This window comes from Polistes canadensis, unplaced genomic scaffold (genome assembly GCF_001313835.1).
Source record: "Polistes canadensis isolate GaletaPanama2010 unplaced genomic scaffold, ASM131383v1 scaffold_37, whole genome shotgun sequence".
NCBI classification, from domain to species: Eukaryota; Metazoa; Arthropoda; class Insecta; order Hymenoptera; family Vespidae; genus Polistes; species Polistes canadensis.
Genome location: NW_014569584.1, coordinates 874214 through 895493, shown reverse-complemented (window position 1 = coordinate 895493; position 21280 = coordinate 874214). Strand labels below are relative to the sequence as shown.

General features: G+C 33.0%; 2 protein-coding genes across 6 annotated transcripts in view; both read left to right on the top strand.

Moving 5' to 3' along the window:
• Nucleotides 1–6202, top strand: part of LOC106784525 (growth arrest-specific protein 2-like) — an 18365-nt gene extending 12163 nt beyond the window's left edge. For 2 of the 4 annotated variants that reach the window (XM_014744171.1, XM_014744170.1), the window contains exons 3-8: nucleotides 479–603; nucleotides 673–814; nucleotides 884–1124; nucleotides 1192–1471; nucleotides 1577–1702; nucleotides 1978–3228. In XM_014744171.1, coding sequence (XP_014599657.1) covers nucleotides 479–603; nucleotides 673–814; nucleotides 884–1124; nucleotides 1192–1471; nucleotides 1577–1702; nucleotides 1978–2217 — 1154 coding nt within the window. In that variant the 3' untranslated portion in view covers nucleotides 2218–3228. Of the gene's footprint in view, nucleotides 1–478; nucleotides 604–672; nucleotides 815–883; nucleotides 1125–1191; nucleotides 1472–1576; nucleotides 1703–1977; nucleotides 3229–5311 lie in introns of those variants that run through there. The other 2 variants (XR_001381425.1, XM_014744172.1) reach the window with 2 other exon arrangements.
• A 739-nt stretch (nucleotides 6203–6941) lies between these two features.
• Nucleotides 6942–20940, top strand: LOC106784522 (glutamine--fructose-6-phosphate aminotransferase [isomerizing] 2). 2 transcript variants are annotated; one of them, XM_014744150.1, is made up of 12 exons: nucleotides 6942–7470; nucleotides 12899–13006; nucleotides 13631–13720; nucleotides 13906–14049; nucleotides 14118–14284; nucleotides 14472–14613; nucleotides 17666–17823; nucleotides 17918–18157; nucleotides 18494–18937; nucleotides 19026–19181; nucleotides 19275–19403; nucleotides 19479–20940. In XM_014744150.1, the coding sequence occupies exons 1-12, from the start codon at nucleotides 7464–7466 to the stop codon at nucleotides 19722–19724; spliced, it is 2031 nt and encodes a 676-aa protein (XP_014599636.1). In that variant the 5' UTR covers nucleotides 6942–7463; the 3' UTR covers nucleotides 19725–20940. The 2 variants fall into 2 exon arrangements, with proteins under 2 accessions (XP_014599636.1, XP_014599637.1); XM_014744151.1 differs by lacking the exons at nucleotides 6942–7470; nucleotides 12899–13006; nucleotides 13631–13720; ... (1 more) ...; nucleotides 14118–14284; nucleotides 14472–14613 and adding an exon at nucleotides 16331–16418.
• Nucleotides 20941–21280: the final 340 nt, after the last annotated feature.

The window sequence follows — 21280 nt, the reverse complement described above, 5'->3', positions numbered from 1 at the left end:
AAGAAGAAGAAGAAGAAGAAGAAGAAGAAGAAGAAGAAGAAGAAGAAGAAGAAGAAGAAGAAGAAGAAGAAGAAGAAGAAGAAGAAGAAAAAGAAGAAGAAGAGGAGGAACCCTTCTCCTTCCCCCTGCTTCCCCCTGCTTCCCTCTTCCTCGTGTTCGTTTAGCCAACATCATCTTTTTTCCTTTTTCTTTGGCAAAAAGACACGTCAGCGTATCGATACTGCTACTCTCTTAACTGCTCCCTTATGAATCGATGACAAGCAAGTAGAGAGTGTTGTGTTGGCACCGATCAAGGAATTTCGCTGGCGCATCAGAAATTCATAGGATTCATGTAAAATATATCTAGACTAGACGAACAGTAATCGTTTAGCTGGGTGGGGGAGGGTTCCTTTTTCAAACGATTCATATATTGTTCCTTTTGTTCAACGTTTTAACGCTTCAGACACGATTTAACTATATAACCGATGACATGTTTCAGACGTCGATTATATAACGGGTGACAATTTTTTCGACACGTTGGATAATGGCGTGGTTGTTTGCCGATTGGCTAAAGTCATACAGGAAAAAGCCAGATCGGCTATCGACGCTGGCAAAGCGAAAGGGGTGAGTATCTACTATTTTTTAGTTCTAAATCAGTGACTAATGGAGATCACGTTTAAATGTTAATGATAGCCAATACCGGTGATCAGAGGACGTTGTTGGGAAAATGCAGCGAGACGTAGCTTCTTCTCGCGCGACAATATGGAAAATTTTATACAATTTTGTCGTCGATTAGGGGTACACGAAAATCTTCTATTCGAAAGTGACGATCTTGGTGAGTAAACTACGAATAATACATACACGTAATATATGGATTATGTATTACATCAATTTCGTGTTATAGTCTTACATGGTCAGCCTCGAAACGTAGTACTCTGTTTATTGGAAGTTGCAAGATTGGCAGCAAGGTATTCCTTGGAACCACCTGGTCTCGTCCAATTGGAAAGAGAAATCGCTGAACAAGAACAAGATCTGCGTTGTCTTTCGGACAGTGGAATTTCTCATAGCAGTCTCGTTTCCTGGCAATTCGCTCCTTCGAAAATGTCAACGCTCCGACCGCAAACGGAAAAGATTAAACACAGTAGGTGGGTGAACGAAATATTAGGTTGTTAGGTTAACTATAACATTCATTGTGATCTTCAATTTGTTAAGTTCAACGTCTGAAGTGGCAGAGATGACGACTGGTTGGTTGGACCCGACAACGGGTAATAATCACGAGCCTGAAATGAGACGATCGATTAGCGATAATGGGCCAGCCGGTAGCGATGGAATAAACAGCGATACCACGGAAGATGATTGGTCGCGTGGTAGCGTTGATGATCCCGATGACGTTACTTCGCCATTACCTTCGTTAACTAGTTCACCATCTCCAACCCAATCACCTGCGGATCCTCCGGAATATACCGGACCTATCACTGAACTCGATCGCAAGGTATATTATATGATATTCCTTAATGACAAGATCTAATGAACACGTTAACGAGTTTTCTTTCTTTTACAATTATAATTATCTTACGTTGTTATATTATTTGTTTAGGTGCGAAGAGTTACGGAAGCTGTACAGAGGCTTTGCCAATGTCCGTCTGGTAAATGTTCAAGATTGAAAGTACGAAAAGTTGGAGAAGGCCGATATCATATAGCAGGACGCAACGTATTCATTAGGGTATATCAAGTTTATATAATTATTTGACCCCTTACTATAGTAATTTGGTTTCATCGTGATTTTTATAATAAAAAAAGACTCTCTCGCATGATATCATCGTATGTTGCGTTAGAATTGCAATCGATTATTTTCCTTTTATTTTTAGCAAACATTTTATACAGAAATCTAAAATTAGGGGTTTATAATATTAGCACTCGTTCCTCTGGTCTGACTACTAATAATAGTAATAATAATGAGAAAAACGTAGCTGTATAAATAACATTGTATGTTCTCAGCTTCTGAAAGGAAGACACATGATGGTGAGAGTGGGCGGTGGGTGGGACACCTTGGAGCACTTCTTGGCGAGGCATGACCCCTGTCAGGTGAGGGCTCTCAACCAAGATGGTACACCACCCCCTACCCCATCGTCTATTTCAAAAGGCAGAAAGCACCGCGACAATGACTTCCTACGCATTCACGCCAAGTATCGTGGCATTTCCTTGGAACCCGTCCCCATATCTGTCTCCGGGCGCTAGCCTAAAAGCCAACATCAACGGCAACACCAACGCCAACAGCAAGCACGGCATCATCGCTCGCACCTCTCGACCATCCTGCATATCACGTAATAAGGGCTACACAGTACTAATTTAAAGTAGTAGTCAACTATGTCATCTTTCAAAGCTACTACACTTGTCAGTTTTCTCTCTCTCTCTCTCTCTCTCTCTCTCTCTCTCTCTCTCTCTCTATCTCTATCTTTCTGTCTCTTTATTTTTTGTTTACACAAACCCACGCGTAAGTACACCCTGTGCATTTTTCTATTTCACTTCACTTTCACGTCAAATTGCAGAAGTGTGTTTATTATGCGTGCTGTGTGTGCTAATTCACTGATTACGATTTTATTGATAACGCGGGAAGAAAAACAAGTGATGTAATAGTTCGTCGCCTCGTGTCGCTTTTGTTCACGTCATTCTCTGAGAAAGAATGACGTCGGGGAATACGTTAGTACTTTGTATACTACTAACGTATTTCATTTTCTAAGTATTTCCATTCACTATAGAAAATACAATGGTTGTCCGTGAAATTCGTACGTTCCTACTATATCTCTTTTTAGGTGTTAGTTCGCGACGCCTGACTTTATCATAACATGGAGAACATTATTAATATGTTAAGGTATGTTTAAACAGTATTTAGTTTAAAGTCAAGATATTTATATAAATATGATTAGATGTTATAGGGAAAACATCGTTTCTGCAATCAGTTGTCAAAGCTTATGAAATCGGCCTATAAAAGTGCGAGTTATTGTTAGAAATCGAGTCAGCAGTTTAGAAAATAAAACAAACGACATGTGTATTTCTTAATGATATTAACAATGAATGAATTTCTTTTTTAACTCTATCCAAAAACACAATAGGTTTTTCTGAATGCAACGTTGAAACTTATCTTTCGTTCATTTCACGTTTATAAACGTTCTCAGCTTTTAGATTAGGGTTTCGTAAACTTGAAAGAAAATTAACAAAAAAAAGAAAAAATTAACAAAAAAAAAAAAATAAACAGAAAAGTAAGATGAGTAAAAAAAGATATGATAAATAATCGAAATGAACTTGCAATGATTATTTTCGATAAATAGTAATTTCGAAATATTTTTAGTAATAAGTGTTCGATTAAGCAAATTTATTATCACATATTCCAAAGATTATAATATTCTAGCTCGCGTATTCTCCGACAAGTTTTAATTGTACGCACGATATGCCTACTGTATTCTACTTCTCGATATATTTATATTTATATATAAATATAAATATAGTATATAAATATAAATATTCATATGTGTATCAGAGATGCACCCATCTCACAATTTTGCATAGCTGTAAAATTGTGAGTTAATATCATAGGGTGACTACGTATTGTGAATATTCAATTTTATATTATGCATCCTGTAAAAAAAAAAAAAGGAAAAAGGAAAAGAGAAGAAGTAAGAAAGGAAAAGAAAATTACAATTTTGTACAGACGTCGGAGAATTTCTTTTGATCTTATGAGATTGTCATCAACAATAAATAATGCGTGTTCAATACGTGACATCAATATTAAGATTTCTCGATTCTTTTTCTTCTTCTTGTTCTTCTCCTTTTTCTTGATTCTGGTTTGAATTAATCGCGCGCATTTCGGAAATTCTTTGACAGGAATGAAAGAAAAAATATTTAAATCAAAATGTATGATGCAACATTAAATAATTAATCATAGATTTTGAAAATAAATATCGAAATGACCAAATCGTTCTATCCGGCCGAGACATTTTTAAAGTTATTAAATGATAATAATAATAATAATGAATAATAAAAAGAGAAATATTTTATATCGAATATCGATTAAAAATTGTCTAGGATGCATAATCAATCAGTCGATGAAAACAAAGCGCCAATGAAAACTCTCTGTGATTCTCGCAAGATAATCCGTTTGTAAGTTGGAAGTGTGTGCGATCATGATTATTCTTATTACAAAGAATAATATGGAAAAAAGTGCAATTAGTCTCAGGTAGAATATTGTGCGTATAAAAGAAAGAAAGAAAAATAAGATAACAACAAATTTTGCCTTCTCACTTATAATAAATAGGAAAAGAAAAAAGATAATATGTAACAACAACAAGTCGCCTCTATATAATCGGATAAAACGCATTAAATAATGATTAATAATTAATCAATTCATTAAATAAATAAATAAGATTTGAGATAATTCTTCATATGCAATATACATTTTGATACGTCCATATATTCTTGAAAAATTTTCAAACTTTGTAATCGTAAAAAGGAGTGAAAAAAGAGAGAAATCAATTCTGAAATACGTATCATTCTATACACGAGCAATACATTTGTACGATAAAGAAGCATATTAAAGCGATGCGGTATAATAACTATTTACATATAATATTGGTCATTGCTTCAGTAAAAACAAATTGAGATAATTCTTATAGTGCGCTTTTATACTTCCTGACGAGCACTAGACGCATGCATATCTCACCATATGGAACAGGGTTGGATAATATTTTGTTCTTCTTCATTATTCTTTACCAAATGTGTTAACGCATTGTTGACTGGTTATTGTATTTAATGCTTAATATCAAAATTTCAATTAACACCATAAAATGCAATGAAAAATATTTTAATAACGAGTTGCACGATTGTATCAGTCGCTTGCATGTGCAAACACGAGTAGTATACTTGTGATCGGTCAATAATGTGTTAGCGATCATTTTCATTTCCGCTGATCGTAAAAACGTATCTTTTGATTTATCAGAACCAATAGTAATACGGAAATTACAAGGAAACTTGAATATTTTCATACAATCATTAGGATTCTACGAATTCATACATGTTATAAACCGATCCTGGAAAGTATTGCACATTAGCACTCGTGTGACTTATAACAACTAATTTTTCATACACGATATTATAATGTCATCATCAATCATGCAAATGCTTGAACTGCCATTGGATATATGTTTTGTACTTTTATATATAAACAAAAAAAAGATAAGAGAAATATAATTGTAAGGTATGGAATATAATTAATACACATTATAGATATATATGTATCATCAACACGCCACAGATATGTCTCTAATTCAATTTACAGAAATACAAGGGCATGGTGTGCAAAGGGATACCAAAGCAAAGAAATATCCGACGAGTATTGTCGGCACGTTGAGATAGGCTAATTTAAAAGAAAAATTAAAAAACAAATCCCAATTTGATTATTACAAAATAGCTATATTATTTTTTATTTTCAATTGCGTCCATTTTGTGATTTACATTTATGAACCGCAGAGATTATAGAAAAATAGTAAAAGAAAAAAAGAAAGTGATTTTTGATTAGAACTGAAAGCATACCTTCATGATTTTGGTTTAACAAGATTCACTTATTAGAATCTAATCGAATGTATTTGTTATTTTAACTATTAACATTCCTCCCTTGTCGCACAAGAAGAAGAAGAAATAATTTTGCCATATTGTATTATCTGATGTGCTTATAAGAGTTTTTCGTATTTAAAATAGTTTAATTAAGTTGTATTTGTACCTGTTCGTTCGTCATAATCTAAGTTGTTACGCGTAACTACAAAATTTCTTTCAATAGATTGGACGCCGTATTGTATTTAAGTGATTTCACGAGATTTCATTCGCGTATTTTGCGCTGACATTTTCGAGGATTAGCAATATAGAAATTTGAAAGAAATGCTTTGTTTTCTAGTATACTATTATAATGTAGTATGTATGTTAAAAAAGATTAAAAAAAAGGAGTTATTTATTTTTAGACTACTAAAAATGAATTTCAATTTTGATAGGAATACCAAATGGATAGATATGTCAAAATGTTCTAATGCTAAATCTTACATATCGCCTAGTTTTATTTGAGATTAATCTTCACACACATGTATAGCAACGTAATATAATAATCCTCATATATTTAGTATAAATAAGTTGTTCAGTTGTTATATTTTGTTGGTTAATAAAAATTTAGCTGCAAAATGATCATTAATGTATTTGAATATAAAAAATTTGTTTTAATGACGATGTAGGGAGAAGAAAGACGGTAGAAAATAAAAAGAAAAAAAAACATACCCAATATTATCGTTGCGAGATTGCTATAATTTTTTGAAATGAAAGAAATAATATATTTCAAAATGATATCTCGATTGGAAGTGTACTACTACATTACCGACAGAAATGAGATGCAGTTACCAATTGAGCGTATCAGACAATAGCGCGCTCTAGAAGTTCCGTCGATAATTACTTATCCTCCTTGTACAGTTCTCTACGAGAAGACGCGGATGGCAGTTCGGTGGAGAAAATATTCGCGAAAAAATTGCAAATGGAGCATGAACGATCTTTTCTCTTATTTCGAATCACATCACATTCTGTTTATTATCGAACATTATTAATTAAAAAACAATCTTACGAAGGGATATATATTCTGGGTAAAAAATATCTATCGTTGGCTAACTCTTCTTGCCGATTAATATATTTCAAGATGGCGATGACTTAAATGAAGGAGGCGTTGATTACAAAATTGTAGACGCAGTCGATATATTCTTAATATCATTCAAAGAGAGTTTGTTTTTTCCGATGATACGGACGCCAACACTTTGCAAACGAAGTGAAAGGCGAAGGTGAAAGGCGGTGGAAGAGAGAGAGAGAGAGAGAGAGAGAGAGAGAGAGAGAGAGAGAGTGAGGAAGGGGGCAGAGAGAGAGAGAGTGAGGAAGGGGGCAGAGGGAGAGAGAGGGAGATAAATAGAAGATAGGGCGTAAAGGTTGAGAATGGCCAAGGCAAATGACTTTCTTCGTTGAAGAAAAAAAACGAAGACACAATATAGGAGCCATAAAAAGGATTAAGAGAGAGAGAGAGAGAGAGAGAGAGAAGATGTGCCGGCTGGGCGGCGGTTGATGCGCGCGCATCCAGTTAAGAGATAGCGGTATCGGCGCGCGAGCGTGTTTGTTGTGTTTGTGTTTGTGTCGTGTCGTGTCGTGTCGTATCATAAGAGCGGGCTGAACAGTGTCGCGTGGCTCAGACCAACTTGGACCGTCTCTTCAAGTGGGACTTTGTGTTTATTCACGCGTTGTTAACTGCAATACCTACCGCGTTAAACTGCCAGCTGGAGAAAGAGTTGACCTATATAGAATCGGGAATCAAAGGATTACTGCCTACCCTAACGTATCGTAACTTGTCCAGTGTTTAATCGGCCACATTTTCACTGGCATCGAATTCAAACTGAAAGATTAACTACGGCAACATGTGCGGTGAGTAGTATTACAATTATATCACATCTTTTCTTATTATATTTACAAACTTTATATTTTTGGACAAAGCGATGTTTATAACACCGGAAATAGGTCAATCCATCTCTCCTATCATTCTCGAATCAGTTCGTTTTGATATAATAAGGGAAGTAAACTTGGAGGAAGAAAAACGTGGAGTAATAGTCGATGACAAGCGTCGCGTAGGCGGTAAAAGCTTCATTTGTGTTTGACAAACTAAATACGCGTATTACGCGATGGTGCTTCAACGATCGCCGTGATTGCTGAAAGGCTTAATGGAACTTTCTTTTTCCAATCTACGATTTTTATCACGTTTACTCTCCTTCTTTATCTTTTTCATTATGATAATAGGAAAAAACCTTTTAGATTCGTTGTTTAAATCGAAAGGTACGAGAGGTAAAAGTAAGGAATGTCGAAAAAATATAACAATTCTTCATTTAATTATGGAAAAATTACATTAAAATGAAAAGATATTTATTCATTTCAAATTTCATTTTAGAACCCTTACGTTAATCATTTGTCTATTGGTTGTATATTTGATATGTATATTGATATATTGATTTATCATATTTTTTAAATATTATAATTGTTTTTGCAAATTTGTTTTGAAGTAAAAATATAAACGGGGAAGAACAAATGTTATTATATTGTAAGTAATTACAAAAAATGTCTATTAAAAGCTCTCTTATAATCTTTAATTGAATCGTCCTTGTACCTGTCCGACTATGTTCTCAAGAAATATATATGTCTTTATCAATACACACAACATTTTTTCTGTCTCACGTGTACGAGAACTTGATAATACAGAAGTCGAAGATAAAGCGATACTTCTACGATCGATTGAAATTTGGACACTTAAACGATATTATTCATTTAATGGGGGCGAAATACAGTACGTTAGTTATAAACAGAACAAAATTATTTATTGAATTTATTCTCGAAGGGAGTTTGTTTTCAATGGTTTTCTCTAAGGAACTTTAATTGAATATTTTTATTCCTCGTTTAAAAGATATCGAGTTGCATTCTAAGAGTTTGTTTCAAATCGAATCGCATCGATCAAAGGCAACTGATAAAAACACGCCCGCATGTACACCTATAGAGTAATATTCATGACATTTATTTTTTAACGCTTTAAGTATAGAAAATAATTTGGAGGCTTTGAGTTTGATATACTGTCGAAAAATATTCGTTTAATTTATTCAAATCAATACAAAAAAAATGAAGTAAAGAATGTTTAATAGTCAAACGCGCACATGTATTTGGAATTTAGATAAGAATCAGCAACGTTCGTAAAGATAGTAAGAATATTTCCTTTCAAAAATATCTCGAGTTGATTAAATATCCCTCGGATAAGAGTTATCTACCTCTTTCTCTTATTTTTTTTTAATTGTTCCTTTTCAATGTAAGTTTTTCAAAAACGGTAAAGAAATTTGCGGATGTTGTCTATTGAACAATGTCTTCGTCATTGATTAATTGTTGAAGTGCAATAAATTATTGTCCACTATCGTGCACGATCGAACCTTCGAACAATTAACTAAGAATTATGAACGGTATTATATGCATATGCACTATGTATATATACATTTATACATGCGTTTTTTTAGGAATAATTTTTTTCTGTAAATTGTGTTACTATACGAGAAAGCTTCATGGACATTTTTTTTGATCATCATCACGAAACTCTAAACACTTTCTTTAGTATTTCATAAAATTTTCTCTTTCTTCCGAGAGATAGAGAAAGATAGAGCTTGAAAGTAATATCAAGATATTACGAAATTACCTTACGTAAGATTTATAGTTGTTGGCATTTAATAAGATGTTCCCAATCGTTTTTACTATAGGCGAAAGTATTTTCATAATATCCGACATTCTTCTAAAAAACATCAAATCGTGACATAAGAAAAACAAATTGTTTGATACTTTGGTAATATTTGCATTTCGTTATCACACGCAATGAAGAGAGAAAAGTTAATCAGATGAACACTAAAAAAGTTAAATATATTTATTTACCATTTCTTTTCTTTTAAATTTTTGTGCTCTTTAAAAATCAAAATCTTGTTTCTTAAAGTTTATTTATTAAGTCTAATGATAAATCGATATCAGCCAAGCAAATATTTGATGTATAATTCATTAACGCAATCTTTAAAATTACAATTTAAATTTGTCTAACTTTCTATCAAGGATTTACAAAATCTTGGGTTGTTTCCAATGAGACACATATTGTCATAACAAATTTCTTCACTAAAAACCTATCCTCGGTTAAAGTCAATAGGGGTGGATTATTCATCCCACGAGAGAAGTACAACTTGTTGCATTACTTCTTTCTTTCTATACTTGAAATATTTTTTACATCACAATTTGAAATTAAAAATAAAATGAAAATTAAATAATCAAGAGAAATTGCTTGTAAAATGTCTTCATTAAAATAAACTTATGAAATTATTTGTGATAAAAAGGGGAAGTAAAAGAAAAAAAATATAATTTGTATTTAATTTGTGTGTTATGAAATTCGTAACTGATAGGTTAACGAAATCAATGACCGACGAAGCTCGTGACCTTTTCTTTTAATCAAGAAATCGATGTATACGTGCGAATGTATGCATCTATATACAGGTATACAAAAATGATACTTAAGTGAACTTTCTTTGCAGAAAATTTCATCATACACGTTCCTGTATGTTTGGAATAAAAAATACGACGATAGAGTACGTCGACGCAAGATTACTTATTAATAATTTAATAGTACTTTAGAGACGTGTAGTATGTATAACATTTATAGCAGGGAAAAACTCATTTTAAGTTAAATAATAAATATTACTTTTTAATGCACCCCGCGCGTGCATTAATACTTAAATTCACGGGTCTCTTCCGTTTCATCGAGCAATTACTTTTGCAAATAATTTCATTTAATCAATTAACTTTTATAAATATATTTCGAGAAGTATTTTTGTCAAGGTAAGAGGTGTGCTGTTCGTAAGATAGGTTTCATTGACATTTCATTGATATTTATGTCTGTTATATTTCACGTTTTTTTCTTTTCAAATGTTCGATCAAGGATACTTTTTCTTCAAATTAAAATAGAACAAATGGAAGATTTTATTCTGCAACAAATAGTCGAAAGCATAAAAAAGAAGTAGAAAGAATGTCGCGTATCAGGTTTTTCCATTTACCCACAAAGTTGATCCCGAAAAATGTCAACGATTTAGCCAAACAACAATCTGGTTTTGGAATTCCCGCTCAGTCACGAAGCAAAAGGAAGAAAAAGAAAGAAAAAGAAAGAAAAATAAAGAAAAAGAAAGAAAAAGAAAGAAAAAAAAAGAAAGAAAAGGAAAGAAAGAAAAGGAAAGAAATAATGCATAATATAAGAATTCCAAGTCGCGTTTCCAGTCGTTTGCGAGATACATGGGACGGAGTTTGCTTGTGTTCTATAACTGTGTCCAATCCAAATGTCACGGTAGCAAGCTCCTTCGGTTTCGGGTACGCGCGAGGAAACTTTCACTCGATCGTGTTCTATAGCTATATCTCCAACGTCAACGACTAGTTTCAGATACTATACAAGATATTCACTTTGCAAGAGGTACAACTTATTTCTTTCTTTTATGTCAATTTTAGACAATGATTCTGCAGCTCTTTCTATGCATCTATTGGTCACCAATTTGTTTTTGGCAATTGCATGACGATATACAATATTTTAGGTGAAAATGGATGACTATTGAAAGTATTTGATGTCAGTAGGTCGGAAGGTCAAGTTCGTCATTCGGTTCGTCGCGCCTAATAGAAGGCCGAAACGCTTCTTTCGGGTCGTTCAACCCCGAACAAACACGATTCATCAAAACTCCAAACCGAGCATATATTGAATCCCTGCAAATTTCATTAATTTATAACATCAAATTATTATTTCCAAGTGTCTGGCAAGTTCGAATCATTTTTCTAACGATTTTATAGCAACTACAATTTTATCTGTTACTTATCTATTTTCATAAAACCTTACTCGTAGTTATCTTTGAGTTTGAAAGAAAAGTCACATCCGGGAAATTGTTATGATTAATTCTAGTGTCAACCGTGAGCATTAGTGATCACAACAATAATAATAATGATTATTATTTCATATTAGAAGATTTGTTCGTTCACGATCGATAAGACTGGACGGATATGTTATTATTGATAAGAGCTATCGTTCTTCGCTATAGGGGAGAAGAAAGTTCTTTTTCTTCTATCGTCTTACTCGAGTGTACGATTACAAAAGCTTTTCAATCGTTAGCGATCGACTCGATCGTTAACTATTACCTCTCCAAACGGAATTCATTAGATCTGGTTAGACAAGACACGCGGAAGGAAGAGTACATACATTCCATTCGATTAGAAATATATATTTAATAATTAATTCTTTCTCTCCTCTTTTTCGTCATGACCAGCGGGGGTAAGTTTTAACATTTGTTTTTTTTTCGCGAGAGGAAAACAAAATTGAATTTCTTAAGATTCAAAACAATTTTCATTGTATTTTACTACCGACAAAACATATATTTCCTCGACACAATTCAAATAGGGAGATTTTAATATTGAATGTATTCAATCAATTATTGATTTATTATAAAACACGAGCAATTTTTGAATATATTACAAAGAATGAAACATGGTTCTGCTGTGTATAGTTTCGGCTAACATAAAATCTCCTTCGAATCCTCGAGCTTTCCCTTTCACTAACGCACCCAAACGTGTCTTTACAGATTTGTTCATTTCTTTGTCAGAGGTGTTTTACCTTACACGCATATATATGTATACGCATATGCATGTATACTTTAATGCTCTCTCATGGGCGTCGACTTTTTCGCACTTTGAAAAAAGCGTCTGCCATTTCGCGTCGGCCTTTGTTCTCACACTTTTAAGTATTTACACACTCGATGAAATAAAATACAAATAAAAAGGAGAAGAGGAGTACCGTTTCTCATTCTGGAATGTTGTCCAGGACTCCCCCCGTTTGATAAATCCAATTCCATTTTCTCATATCTACTATCGAAACGATCTTTGTAACCGTGACAGATTTCTTATACGAAAATACTTTTATTTATATATGCAATTTTATTATATTTTAAAAAGAAAATCTTTTTTTTCTTAAATTTGATTTTACTCAAAATAGAACTTTCCAATTATAAATTGAAGTTGAAGTCCTTTAATAAAAGATAAGCGTTCATTAGAAAACTATATTGTAAAAGTTGGCGCAGCAGTGAGTGGTACGGGTCGATATTCCTACTCTTTACGTTACCCTCGATGTACATATGCATACACTTATACGTACAAATATACAGGGTGTCCCAGCTGAAGGAAGCCACCTAAATATTTTATTGTATTTCTTTTTAACGATATGAACATTTGATTTGATTCCACTAATTATAGATTTTCTAATTTACAGGAATATTTGCTTATCTTAACTATCTCACGCCGAAGAGTAGAAAGGAGATTTTGAAGCTTCTCGTTGGTGGATTGAAAAGATTGGAATACCGTGGATATGATTCTGCAGGTAATTCATTACTTATCTTAAATAAGTTGATTCTAATAATTATTTATGTTCGAACAAAATTGTTCAACATTATATACTAATAAGGAGTTCATTTAATTTAACTTTTTAAATCATATACACAAATAAAATATATTTCGTGTATTTAGTGAATTACAGAAGTATTCGCAACCCCATTGCACATATATTGAAAAATCTTGTATATATAAACTACAGTCATATAAATAATCTAAACTTTCATTTGGTGGTTTAAGCATTAACATTTGTAACATGTAACAGGATCTATCGAATGCAACGCGTCCTTGTGTTTCTAGTTCATTTCACTTATTTAGTAATAATAAGTAGGACCAACGTTGGTTTACCTTCTACAGAGGCTCGTATTGTGGCTTTAGTATTTTTCTTATCAAATTTCTCGTTCAATTCGCGAGGATTAAAGATTAAACTTTGGACAATTATATATACATATATATAAATACGTAAAAATATCGAAGAACGAGTTTTTATCATCATCGGATATGATATTACGAAACTATGTAACTTTGTCGTAAAAATGTACGGACATATTTGAGCACTTGGTATAAATGATGTTTTTTAATACGTAAAAAATGATAATAAAATAATTTTCAGGCGTTGCCCTTGATACAGCAGGAGGAAGAGATATTTCCATCATCAAGAAGCAAGGAAAGGTCAAGGCACTCGAAGAGGAAATCTTTAACTGTAAGTAGCGACATTTGGTCTTTTTCTTCTCTTCCACTGTCGAAGGACAACGTCATCGTATCGCCTTATTTATCGACACGTAATAGCTTTCAATGAACGCATAAAATACTTTTCCTTTCTCGCAGGTTTCAATTTTGCATTTGTTAATTGCAATGATCCGCTTACAAGAATTTATTTGTTTGCAGGTACAGACATTGATTTTGAATCTAAAACTGATAGTCATGTTGGTATCGCCCACACTCGTTGGGCCACTCATGGTGTACCATCCGAAGTGAATTCCCATCCGCAACGATCCGATTTTGAGCATGGATTCGTCGTTGTTCACAATGGTAATATTTTTACTCATATATTTTTAAGAAATATATGGGGAGAAAATTATATTATTCTTTTGGAACAGGTATCGTGACGAATTACAAAGAAGTCAAAACATTACTCGAGCAAAGAGGATATACTTTTGAGAGTGAAACCGATACCGAAGTTATTGCTAAATTAATTCACCATCTTTGGATTATTCATCCAGGATATTCTTTCCGTGAACTTGTCGAACAAGTCGTACAACAAATAGTAAGTACCACGCGTAATTGTTTTTATTATAAAATAATACATTTAAACGTTCATTGTGCATTAACAGTTTCATTCATAAATGAAATGTTATCATGTTAGAAATACGAATACGCGTCTATGTAAAGTTTTGATGTAAAAGATAGATGAATCTTTAATGATGCTCACATCGGACGATTGTTTCTCGTAGGAAGGGGCTTTTGCATTGTGTTTCAAGAGCAAACACTTCCCCGGCGAGTGCGTAGCTACGAGAAGAGGTTCACCCCTTCTAGTTGGTATCAAGACGAAAACAAGATTGGCTACCGATCACGTGCCCATTTTATATGGCAAAGGTGAGTCAACCTAGATAGTCTCTTCTTTCGTTAATAGACAAAGTTTACATATGTACTTGCACGAGATGAAATCGAAACGACGATAAACCAGCATAAGTATCGCGCGAGTAAACTGTGTCATAGAAAATATTGGATTGGCCAATAAGTACAATATTTTTTCAGTGGAAAATATTTGATACCTCATATTTATATAATATAACATTTTGTAAATCGAAAATTTGGACATTCATTTTTGGCCAATCGAATACGATACTATTTTTCATTTTTCTTGACTTTATTCGCTGTCTTTTAATTACCTATGGTTATTCGACATTTTTTAAAAAACGAAGAACAAAGGTGAGCCGTTTGAAAAGGTGAGGTATTTTACCAATTAATAACTAATTTACTATACAATTATATATTTACCAATTATTCCTTTTTTTATTGTAATAAAACTAAATCCTCTAATACTTTATTATATGTAACACCGTAACTTTTACATTTAGATCGAAGATAAAATCGATCGTCGAATTAACGATAAATCTCGTCGTTCATATTTGCATGTAGTACGTATAATAATTTTCTATAGGATTTTACTTTCCTTTTAACTTCGATTCGTAACTAATAAGAAATGCTTATTTCAAACACGTGATTTTCACCAACGAAAACAACGATACTAACATCGTGATTGTCTCCTAATGTATTTTAGAAATAACGATTTCTGTTTCTATAATATTATATTTTCTAAAATAATAACGCGCAATAATTGGTATGTGTTTTTTTAACATTGAATAAACAATGATCCTTGTTATATTTGTTAAGCTACGTTGTTGCATTAGGTATAACAAATTAACAATTTGGTCCTCTTGATTTATGCCCGATTTTATCACGAAAACGAATTGCACGACTACTGTAATACTCATTATATTTATTTATTTATTTCTTCTTCTCTTCTTCATCTTCTTCTTTGTAATCTTATATAAATCATCAAAATTGCACGCAGACTTCTTCTACTCGATTGAATTTTTAATGTGGATATTATACGAGTGTTTCTTTTGCATGAACATCTTCTTCCGGTTTTGTTCTACAACTTTTCATCCCAAACAGATGACCCACAACTCGCGAGCAAAGGTATATGTTCTCTCCATTATAAACAACTCTGTTTTTGCTCTTTGTAGATAGCTTTGGCTTGATCCGACATAAATACATGTATTACATACATGCATACACGTGTGCATAAGTAGGTATGTTACACGCGTATGATGTAAGTAACATCGGGGATCCTTAAACGAAAGAAAATTTGTCTTTTCTATACCATGTAATATATCGGACGATTAGAAATTTTGTTATCGTTATTATTTTACAGGTATTATTTGAATGTTCGTTGTTATAGTTTGAGGATTCCTTGCATAATTTAGAATTATTCTTCTATATCATGGTCGCCGCTAATGCTTACATACATATCTTTTATTTATTATTTTTTTCTTTTTTACTTTTAGTTAATTCTTGGAAAATACATTCTGTGTTACTCTATGCATACTCGCCCCTGCTGTGTGTTCTTTTTTAACCAATGTTTTATTCTTTTTTTGTTCTCTCCCTATATATTCGTTTTCTTAATTATTATTTTTTATTTTGTATATGTACATATATATATTTATATGTATGATTATTTTTTTTATAGCGATACACAATTTTGTTTGACCACCCTGTGGTATATTACCCTCCCAAGTTTTGTATTTTATTTATTAAACTAATGATTTTGTTTTCTTTTTCGTTTTCCCCTCTCGACAATTTACTCCGTGCAGATGGTGACACCTCGTCTACAGGTATATCATATTTTCATTAAAGTTTATGCTTCTATGCTTGTTTGTTTGTTTATTTAATTGTTCAATTGGTTAAGGGTAACATTTCGTATTCACTGACCGAACGAACAACCCGTGGGAAATGCACGAAAATAGCTATGAACTTAATTGGCTCTGCTAATAATCATGATCTCACATTCGCGCAAATATTTTGGTTCCCTAATGACTATTTCATGGTTGAATAATGGTGATGATTGAAAAGGATTTAAAGTAGTCACGATTGGTGAGTTGTTAAAATATAAAAAAAGAACAACAAAAAAAACAAGGAAAAGGACGATTTGTACTTTTTGTTATATGTATCAGTATTATTGCGCTTCGTTTCATCCGATAATGGTTTGTAACTAATCGGTGAAGTATAACACACTGATAATCCATATTACGTACATATAGAACATTTAAGCATTATTTGATAAATACTTTATATAAAGCGATATTATATATCGTTAAGTTATTATGCCTGTCACGTTACGAGTCGGCCTGGTGTTGGGCTTAACGAAAGAAGAAAAGCGGCGAAACAACTAAGTAGACTAACTGGTAAATTATCATGCTCTTTATCTGTAAATATAATACATCGATGCATATATTTGAAAAACATTTATCGAGTGAGATATTTCAAAAAGGCCACCTGATTAATTCGATTGCTAATGTTAATAGGAAAAATAAAAATCATTTCGATGAACAATTGTATTTAAAAAGGTAAGAAAACGAAGTGAAGAATTAGTCGCTACAACTAATCCAAACTTAGGTTAATTGGACTGGCATCTAAACGGTATCAGTCCAGGGCCTCGAAGTAACACATTTGTTCTATTACCAATAGGTGGTCCTATTACCAGATGGTCTCTTTTAAATACCTCGTTTGGTTAACATATACATAAATCTCACTGGTCACCTGTAAACGATTATTTAATACACATTAATCTTTTTAAATAAATATTTAATACATATACACACACATATACATAAATTTGATTATAATCGTTTACACGACGAGCTGCGATTCGCAATCGTTTAATAAACTATTGTATTTTATTTTATCTTATCTTCACTCTCGATAACATTTATTATTACTTTCAAATGAAATGTAATAAGAGAGGGAAGGATACGCATATGTTATAAAATTGAACAAAACGACTTATGAACGAATCGAATGATTCTCGTTAAATAAATCCATACAATTTCAAATGACTAATCTAGAAATGATGAAAAATCAGATCATCGTCCTCACGGACGTAATGCCGAGCTTCCTGTGATACCAAGAAGCGAGAGTACATCCGAGTTTCAACCCTTGGAAGACAAAGAGGTGGAATACTTTTTTGCATCCGATGCCAGTGCTGTGATCGAACACACCAATCGTGTTATCTTCCTTGAGGTATTTCTTTTATATTTCCCTTTGTGTCCCCAAATGATTTCCATTTTTTACGAGAAAAGGAATACAATATTTTGGAATTTTGTATTTTTTGAAGGACGACGATGTGGCTGCTGTAAAGGAAGGAGCTCTCAGTATCCATCGATTGCGTCGTTATTTGGATGATCCTCACGCAAGGGAGATCACGACCCTTAAAATGGAAATTCAACAGATCATGAAGGGTAACTACCAATATTTTATGCAGAAGGAAATCTTCGAACAGCCAGAATCCGTGGTGAATACGATGAGAGGTCGTTTGAATTTCCAAGACAACTCTGTCACCCTAGGTGGTATCAAGGTATACTTTTTTATTTTTTATTTTTATCTTTCTTGCATTTATATCAATGAAAAAAGGAGTAAATCATTTTACTTGTATTCGAATGAAACTTTCTCCTTCCTTTTATTTACGTAAAATTATTGGTTCCTTTAAAAAAATAAAAAAGATAAACACAAAATGATAGTATAGGGTCCGTATCCAGGGTCGCGAAAATATTAGCTCGGGTGCAGGAGATCGCCAAGTGGAAAAGTTTGAGAAGCCCTGTATCGTAAACAATTGATGATTGTATGACTTTACAGTAACATGGCGTTTTAAACGATTCATTTCACTCGGATAAATGCATATATTTTTTTATAGGATTACATTCCTGAGATAAAAAGATGCAGACGATTAATGCTCATCGGTTGTGGTACGAGTTATCATTCAGCCATTGCAACGAGACAACTACTCGAAGAATTAACAGAACTTCCGGTAATGGTCGAACTGGCATCAGACTTTTTGGATAGAAATACTCCAGTTTATCGCGACGACGTATGTTTCTTTATTTCGCAATCTGGCGAAACTGCCGACACCTTAATGGCACTGAGATATTGCAAAGGTCGAGGTGCTTTGATCGTTGGTATTACGAATACCGTCGGCAGTAGCATTTGTCGCGAATCGCATTGCGGTGTACACATTAACGCTGGTCCTGAAATTGGTGTAGCCAGTACCAAAGCATACACATCTCAGTTTATATCCTTGGTAATGTTTGCATTGGTTATGAGCGAGGATAGAATCTCTCTCGGTTCCAGACGTCAACAGGTATTTTTTATTCATGTTGTAATTTAATATTCAAATTTTATTGCAAGATTTGTGAAAGATGTCATCATTCGTTGCGTACTCGATACAGATCATCGAAGGATTGAAGAATTTGGACAAATTGATTCGCGAGGTATTGAAATTGGACGATGAAGTAAAGGAATTGGCAAAGTCCTTGTTCCAACATAAGTCTCTTTTGATCATGGGTAGAGGATACAATTTTGCCACGTGCATGGAAGGTGCTTTGGTAAGTCAGATTCGTTTATAGAATGCAGTACCTGCTGGTATACATTCTGGTGCACATCGAGTGCTACTTGTCATCGCATTTTTTCTTTTGTAGAAAGTGAAAGAGTTGACTTACATGCACAGCGAAGGTATCATGGCGGGTGAATTAAAACACGGTCCGTTGGCTTTAGTCGATGATTCCATGCCCGTAATCATGATAGTTATGAGAGACCCTGTATACGTGGTAAATTTACAATAATGTCAATCTATTGTCTTTCCGAATTTTATATAATATTAATACCATTAATTGTTTCTTTAGAAATGTATGAACGCTCTACAACAAGTAACAGCACGCGAAGGGAAACCTATCGTTATTTGCGAGGAAGGTGACAAAGAAACAAAATCTTTTGCTTACAAGGCACTAGAAATACCAAAAACTGTTGACTGCCTTCAAGGTATTCTCACAGTTATTCCTATGCAACTATTATCTTTTCATATCGCAGTTTTGCGTGGTTGTAACGTCGATTGTCCACGTAATTTGGCAAAATCCGTTACTGTTGAGTAAAATTTTCTAAATCGATTATATTCGACAATGAGCTAAGAAGCAGATGAAGGAAGACAAGAAAGAGAGAGAGAGAGAGAGAGAGAGAGAGAGAGAGAGAGAGAGAGAGAGAGAAGAAAGAATGTCACGAGACGAAGTTGAAATTTTGAATCTTTCGAGAGTTCAGAAATATTTATCCATTGGCGATAAAAATTAAACGATCAATACGATTGTTTGTTCGTATAATTATAGTACTATTCGTTGTACGATTAATAACATTGGACAACAATACTAATTACATACACACGTTGTTTTTATAAGGGCAACGCGGTTTTTCTTTTTTTCAAGATTCTTTTTTCTCTCAAGGACCAACAGGGCTGTGTATTTAGTCTACACGTCGATTTCGAAAGTATATACTACTTATATACTTACATACTTTTTGGTCATAGCGATGACGAATTAAACTAGATATTTTTAATTCATTCGAATTTCGAGTATAACAATATGATAAAAATAAAAAAAAACAAAATAATATGATATTATTAGGTATATCTACTTTCGAGTCTACCGACGATAAGACGATATCGAGGATTTTTAATATTTTAAAATAATTACCTAGAGAGGGCATTATACATCGTTGATTTGACATATGTATTTTTTAAACAAAACTGTTTATATTTTTTAGTTATTCATATGAAAAAATAATTCCAATGCATTTATAGAAATGACGAAGATTAAGACGAAGATTGCTTTTTTCCTAGATCGTAGTTCTACGTTTCGTACGACAATGTGATATTACCGATTAAAATCATCGGTTTTTTTCTATGAGATTGCGACGAACCATTTTTACACTTTGAAGAAGCAAACTAATCATTTTTTTGTAATTTTAAATTAATTTTCGCGCGAGTAAAAATGTATATTTGACATCAAAGTTAAATCGTCTGAACGATTAGAATCGATCAATAAAATATCGCGTCCATTTTTCCACTTCCTCGAACAAAAATCTGTCCCTAAACTATTCCCAAAGTAACCGAACGTTCGATGAATCAGAATTCATCGTGTTTTAAGTGGGCAGGCAATATAATAATGAGTTTTTTAATGATTATATAATATTACATAAGTCGTTAATAAATGAGCGTAGACGTAGAATATCATTTTATACTAAAAAAAAGACTTTACGAATATAAGACGGGTAGCTATTATTGATTTAGGTCTCACAAAAAAAAATAAAATGTAATTATCAATATCGATGATTTTTATTATTGTAACGCTATACGTGTTAATTAAATTCTGTTTAAGATACTCTTTTTCGAAAGAGAGAAGAATCTAGATTTTGTTGACATCATTTATATTAAAATTGATGAGGTTTCAAAACAAGAATATCTATACATATATAAATATATGCATAAGCAATACCATTATACATTTAATCCTTTACCTGCGAACAACGCTTTTCGGCATCCCGTGAAATTCAATTTCTCGAGGCACTCCGGCACTGTAGCACTCCGCAGTCAAAAGGATTAAGCATATTTTATCTTTATTATTTACAATACTTTGGAGAGAATTTGCATGTCATACAT